General features: G+C 41.6%; 1 protein-coding gene across 1 annotated transcript; it reads left to right on the top strand.

The window, feature by feature from the left end:
* Positions 1-2,306: 2,306 nt before the first annotated feature.
* On the top strand, positions 2,307-5,313 carry LOC143586925 (phenylalanine ammonia-lyase-like). The gene is made up of 2 exons (XM_077068367.1): positions 2,307-2,665; positions 3,591-5,313. Exons 1-2 carry the CDS (start codon positions 2,319-2,321, stop codon positions 5,311-5,313), a joined length of 2,070 nt encoding a protein of 689 aa, XP_076924482.1. The 5' UTR covers positions 2,307-2,318.
* The last annotated feature ends 1,684 nt before the right edge of the window (positions 5,314-6,997 follow it).

The raw sequence follows: 6,997 nt of genomic DNA, 5'->3' as shown, positions 1-6,997 counted from the left end.
ATGATTGTTGCAGCGATGATAGGATTATAGGTTTTGCAAACCCTAACTGATAAAGACGGAGAAGTAGTTGTATTTGAAGAAGTAACCATTGCAATGGCGATGTAGGTAGGGGTTTTTTTTAAAGAAAAAGATGGCTGGAAAATTGATTGTAGGTGGTAGAGGATGGTGGTGGTGGTGGTGTTTGGAGTAATATTGTGATAGTAGGGGATATTATTGGAATAGAGAAAGAGGAAAGGAGATTGATGGCCGCAGGATCAAGAACTTCTCGTTGGAGACATGAGCTGTGATACCATTACAAGAATAGAATGATTTGGAAAAGATGATAAACAACCACAAAATTAGAAGATGAGTATAATCAAACACACTTTGTCTATTGCAATAAGACATATATATATATATATATATATATATATATATACAAGAATTGGAAGCTAATTCTAGGAATACATTTAATTACAATTATATGCAAGGCATAACTTATTGTAACATCCGGCCCCTCGCACCACCAATATTGTTCGCTTAGCCCACGAAGAGCTTGCGGATTTGTTTTTAGTTGCCCAGGTGGAGACTTCCCAGGAGGTCACCCATCCTGCTACTACTCCCACATGAGCAACCATGGTCACCCATCCTGCTACTACTCCCACATGAGCAACCAAAAGCGGACTGGGAAGTCTCCACCTGGGCAACCAAAAGTAAATCCGTAAGATGATGGTGGTACGTCCCGGCCAAAGCGAACAATATTATGATGCGACGGTAGCTGGGCTGTAACACTTATGGAGATATTCTCTCCATCTTTTACTAGCCATGATTCGTGAGATTGTATTGATTATTGTCCTTGATATCCTCCTTGATGGTAGTTCTGGGTGAGTAAGACATGGAGCGTCAAAATCATTATAGACGGTTGACATCCTATCTTCGTAAGACTTACTCGATATTAGAGGTAGTTTAAAACGCTATTAAAAAAAACATGGACACCATCCATTTAGGTTAATCAACTTGTAAAGTTGTGATTCTCTGCGTAGCATGATAGTTACTAGTTCCTATATATGGACCAACAACCACTTATGTATAAAGTCGTTATGAACAATTGAAGACCAACAACTCTCTTCTTTTTAGATAATGTAGACCCGTAGCTTGTCTCTATATAATAATAATGAAGCTTCACCAAATCGCATCGTGTCAACATCACTCAAGTCTCAACACAACTCTTCTTTAGTTTTATCTTTCTTTTGATAGGATGAAAGTTAGGTTAGCTTTTTAATACATTTGAGAGAGAGGTGGCTCAGAGGAGACACGGAGGCAGTGTAATAAAGCAATGACTTTAGGCTCCCTTTCGTAACACCTTCAAATTCTATAAGTAACAAATTATATGTATTTAATTTTGGTTTTGAGATTATTTGGCGATAGGATTTGTTGTCTATAATTATATATATGCATAAATAACATTGAAAACACTTTTTCTTATAAAAATGGTCCCAATTTTATTATGCGCTTTAAACCTTCAAGTAAGCTGAGATGACCTTGATTAGAGATACTACATCACAATTAAATATCAATGTTTAGTTTAGATATATAAATATATACATAATATTTAAACTAAAACCAACCCGTCTAGCACATGAATTTGTTTAGTTTAGATACTCAAAATCGACTTGTCAAAAACTCGAATTGAATCGAAATTTAATTAGCTTGTGTCTAAAAGAATCTTCTTTAGTAAATGACCCAAAACTCAAGCTTCACTTAGGTTAGGAAAAATATTTGGCAAGCAGTGAAAACTAAAAAAGAGGCCACTATATATATGTTCTGTGTAGTTTCTTTGCGTTATAATTGATTAACATAAATTTATTGTTTGGTCGATTATATATTAAGTGAAAATTATTAAAATAAACAAATTTATAAATAAAAATATTAAAATAACATTCATTATAATATTATTTCATGTCGCATGAGTATATATCTCCTGAAATTACTTTTTGCTTCATAAAACCAAATTGTAAATTTCGATTATTTTACTGTATATTAAAGGTGAAATATGATTCTAATTAAATTAAATTTATAAAAATTAAAGTAAAGTGTCCTACTGGCTTCCTTAAAAAGTATACATTTGAACATGGACACTATCTGTCAACATGCAATCGTCTTCAACAATTAACCAAGTTTCCACTTACCAACCCCCTACACAAAAACCAAATCCAACACCTTCAACAAATATACATACAGTCATGCAAACCCTCCGTCTATATATACCACCCAATCTTTCATCCAAACCAAGCAACTAAACCTTCACTTGCTCTTACTAAGCTAGTATATTCTTAGCAATGACCACTAACGGTGATCCGTTAAACTGGCGGACAGTGGCGGAGTCCTTGAAGGGTAGCCACCTGGATGAGGTGAAGCGGATGGTGGCGGACTTCAGGAAGCCGGTTGTGAAGCTCGGTGGAGAAACATTGACGGTGGCTCAGGTGGCTGCGGTTGCTGTTAGTGATAGCTACGCAGTGAAGGTGGTGATGTCGGAGTTTGCCAGGGAAGGAGTGAAAGCGAGTAGTGATTGGATGATTGAGAGTTTGAGTAAAAAGACTGATAGTTACAGTGTCACCACCGGCTTTGGCGCCAATTCCAACCGGAGAACCACCCAAGCTGGTGCTCTTCAGAAGGAACTCATTAGGTATGTAATTATTTCTGTATACATTAAACGAACTAAACTTTAACCAAATAGTTTCGCAAAGTGATCAACCGGAGATTTCTTATATTTGTTATCAGACTAACTTTTGTTTATTTAGTTAAACAAATGAACATGATTGATTTTTTTTTTCTGGATTAAGTGGTTTTACAAAAATAAAAGTGGTTTTTAGGTAATTTGTTATCCTAAATAGCGGATTAAGAGGATATATCAGCTAACTTTTCCAAGTAGCCGCGAAGTCATCCAATTGTGACATGTGAAAGCCGCTATCTCAAATAGTAGCGGATTATGCAAACCATCATTTTTAAACGATGACTTGGACTTGGTCGATGACATGGATTGCAATTTGAAAAGTTAGTTTATATGTTTTCATAGCATGCTACTTGAGATAACAAATTACCTAGTCACTTAAAACCACTTTTATTTTTGTAAAACCATCTAATCCAAAAAAATTCAAAAACTCATGTCTCATTTATTTGTTTATGTTTGTGAACTTCTAATTGCGTTTGTTCATTGACGGACGTCGTCTATGTCTATATATAATTACGTTCATTCAATTGATGGACCCTTTACATTTGAGTCCACAATTATGAATTTAAAATATTATTCAGTATAGTATTATTAAATTTTTCGACCTAACATATGATTGTTCATCTACGTTTAGTTCATTCGATTTTGTTTATGCTTAATTATGTCCAATCATTTGTATTTGTTTACATTCGTGAACTGCTTGTTCGATCGTACCGGTAACAAACTGAAATAACGTACACGAATACACTTATTTTATTAACGAATAAACATTAACAGGACTACAAGAGAACCTTGTTGGTGTTAGTTCGATTATTTTAGAAGCATAAATAAAACTTAGTTACAGTTAAGGTTGATAATTTTTATTTTTATGTTTTTCCAGATTCCTGAACGCCGGAATATTCGGCAACGGCACAGAATCAAGCCACACTCTCCCTCATACAACCACAAGGGCCGCCATGCTCGTCAGAATCAACACCCTCCTCCAGGGTTACTCCGGCATCCGCTTCGAAATCCTGGAAGCCATGACCAAGTTCCTAAACCACAACATCACTCCAATTTTACCCCTCCGCGGTAGCATCACCGCTTTGGGCGACCTCATCCCATTATCCTACATCGCGGGCCTCCTCACGGGCCGCCCCAACTCCAACTCCATCACCCCCACCGGTGAAATCCTTAATGCAGAAACCGCCTTCGCCCGAGCCGGCCTCGAAGGCGGGTTCTTTGAGTTGCAGCCTAAAGAAGGAGTCGCGCTTGTTAACGGGACCACGGTAGGGTCCGGGATGGCCTCCATGGTCCTGTTTGAAACCAACGTGCTTGCATTATTATCCGAAGTGTTATCGGCTATTTTCGCGGAAGTGATGCAGGGGAAACCCGAGTTCACTGACCACTTGACGCACAAGTTAAAGCATCACCCGGGTCAAATAGAGGCTGCAGCCATCATGGAATACATTCTAGACGGAAGTGACTACGTTAAAGCCGCGCAAAAGGTTCACGAAATGGACCCGTTGCAAAAACCGAAACAGGACCGTTACGCTCTCCGCACATCGCCCCAATGGCTGGGCCCGCAAATTGAAGTCATCCAGTCCGCCACGAAAATGATCGAGCGCGAGATCAATTCGGTTAACGACAACCCGTTAATCGACGTTTCGAGAAACAAAGCGGTAAACGGTGGTAACTTTCAAGGAACCCCGATTGGTGTTTCGATGGATAACACGCGTTTGGCTATCGCTGCGATTGGGAAACTCATGTTCGCACAATTTTCCGAGCTTGTGAATGATCTCTACAATAACGGGTTGCCTTCGAATCTCTCGGGTGGGCGGAACCCAAGTTTGGATTACGGGTTTAAAGGCGGAGAGGTTGCTATGGCTTCGTATTGTTCCGAGCTTCAGTTTTTAGCAAACCCGGTTACAAACCATGTTCAAAGCGCGGAACAACATAACCAAGATGTTAACTCTTTAGGGTTGATTTCGGCTCGGAAAACAGCCGAAGCGGTTGAGATTTTAAAGCTCATGTCATCGACTTACTTAGTCGCATTATGCCAATCGATTGACTTGAGGCATTTGGAAGAGAACATGAAATCGATGGTCAAGACAACCGTGAGCCGAGTACCCAACAAGATCCTAGCCATGGGTGCGTGTGAAGAGGACTTACTTCGTGTGGTGGACCGGGAGTATGTTTTCAGCTACATTGACGACCCGTGTCTTGCCACGTACCCGTTGATGCAGAAGCTCCGACAAGTTTTGGTTGACCATTCTTTAGCCAACGGGGTTAATGAGAAAGATGCGGGGACCGCGATCTTTCGAAAGATTGGGGAGTTTGAAGAGGAACTGAAAATGGTTTTACTGAAAGAGGTGGAGGGGGTTCGAACCTCATTTGAGAATGGCTCGTTGTTGATTCCAAACCGGATCAAGTCGTGTAGGTCGTATCCATTGTATAGGTTCGTGAGGGAGGAGGTTGGGGCGGTGTATCTTACGGGTGAGAAGGCGACTTCGCCCGGGGAGGAGTTTGATAAGGTGTTCATGGCAATTTGCAAAGGCCTGATTATCGATCCGTTGTTGGAGTGTGTGGAAGGGTGGAACGGTGTTCCACTCCCCATATGTTAAAGACTTGTTTTAATAATCTGACGGGATATCAAACCGATTGTCTTATTGAAATGATGAGAACAGATTCAAGCTGATACCTGCACAACAGAACACCGTTGAGTCTCGTTACGGGAAGTACAGAGTGGGGATTCTTCCCGTAACCACCCTCCGGCGTGAGAATAAATACCGTGCTTTGATCGGAATAAAGTAAAGTACTATATGTAACTGCTTAAGGTTTGAGAGTGTGAATGAATACCTTGAAGAGATGATCTTCCTATTTATAGCCGAAGGTGGAGGGAAGGTGATTGGTGGAGTTGTCACTATCAAGTTATTCCTTCTCTACCCGAATGGACACGTGTCGGGCGCTTATTGGATACGATAGCCTGGACTCGTTTATAGTGTAGCCATTATCCCTGCACGTCGTGGGATGGCCATTACGTGTCCAGGTGTCTTCTTTCCATTGGCCGATGTCGCTGTCAGGCGGTTTTAAGGGAATCTTCTAGAAATAGTTTATTACAACTGCTCTTCCGTATCACGTGGGGATCATATGTGTGATAAGTCCCTTAAGTTGTTTCGTGGATTCCTTCCGCGGATGCTTATGTGACCATCTGCGGGTTATGGCGGAGCTCCATGAAGTATCTTGGATTGTGGATGGTTTTACCAGTCCACATTCCTTGTGTGACCATCCGCGGATGCTCCATGAAGTATCTTGGATTGTGGATTGTGGATGCTTGTGTGACCATCCGCGGATGCTTGTGTGACCATCCGCGGGCTATGGATTGTCAATCCGCGGGTTGGTTGATGGATCCGTTGGATGCGGATGTCTTTAACGATCCGCGGGTAGCAAATCCATTGTTGCTTCCATGAGTCGATGTCGCGGATGGAATTGTGGACTTGTCTTTTTTCGCGGATTGCTACTATTAGTCCTGTAGTATTCCTGTTGCATTTGAACTGGGGTATTGTTTGTCTGCGACATGACGTCTCCTGTCTGAGTCGTGTCAAGAGTGGTGCTCGAGGTTGATGCACCAGGGTTTGGGCGGCTGATTCAAAATTATTTTGTTCAGTTCCCGCCTGACGTGTCACTTTGTCATTGGATGGTTTCGGTATGTGAGCTGGATCCCACTTTCATCGCATTTATTGCGATGTGTGTATATATAGGTAGGCGTTTCACTTTCCGAAACCACTTGCAAAAATTTCTCTTAACCTTCTTCTTCCTTCATCTTCTTCAGTCTTACCGCTTTGATCAACCATGGCTGGCTGTAAGAAAGGCACGAAGAGAGGTCGGGAGAGCAAGAAGGAAGGCAAAAAGGATCTTCGAAGGGGCTCGTTGAGAGCATATGCATCAACTGGAAGGCACCGAACTTTCAAGATATTGTTAACCTTTATGGGTTAGCACCGGAATGGGAGCCGGAGCTTCCATCACCGGGGTCTACGGCCGACCAGCCGCCGACCGGGAAGATTGCTCTATATGGTGAGTCTTTCACCACAGGCAATTTCCGGTTGCCTATTACCAAGTTTTTTGGTGACTTCTTGGATGCCACCGGAATTCATATCTTCCAATTGCATCCGTTCGGGATTACGAGGCTTCGTTATTTCGAGTTCTGTTGTGGAGCTCTTGAGGTGGAGCCTACTGTAGATCGCTTCCTTGCGATATACAAGATTCAGACCCGAGGAAGTTAGTTCAGCTCCGGGTACAGCGGAAAGC

This window comes from Bidens hawaiensis, unplaced genomic scaffold (genome assembly GCF_021521415.1).
Source record: "Bidens hawaiensis isolate Kalapana, Puna unplaced genomic scaffold, B.hawaiensis_p1.1 tig00035047_1, whole genome shotgun sequence".
NCBI lineage: Eukaryota > Viridiplantae > Streptophyta > Magnoliopsida > Asterales > Asteraceae > Bidens > Bidens hawaiensis.
The sequence above is the reverse complement of the archived record's forward strand: the minus strand, read 5'-3'. Positions and strand labels throughout refer to the sequence as shown.

Excerpts from the sequence above, each read along its gene's own strand:
- LOC143586925 (XM_077068367.1), top strand. The coding sequence starts at position 2,319 with ATGACCACTAACGGTGATCCGTTAAACTGGCGGACAGTGGCGGAGTCC. Across the intron at positions 2,666-3,590 it reads CTTCAGAAGGAACTCATTAG|ATTCCTGAACGCCGGAATAT; the intron begins GTATGTAATTAT and ends ATGTTTTTCCAG.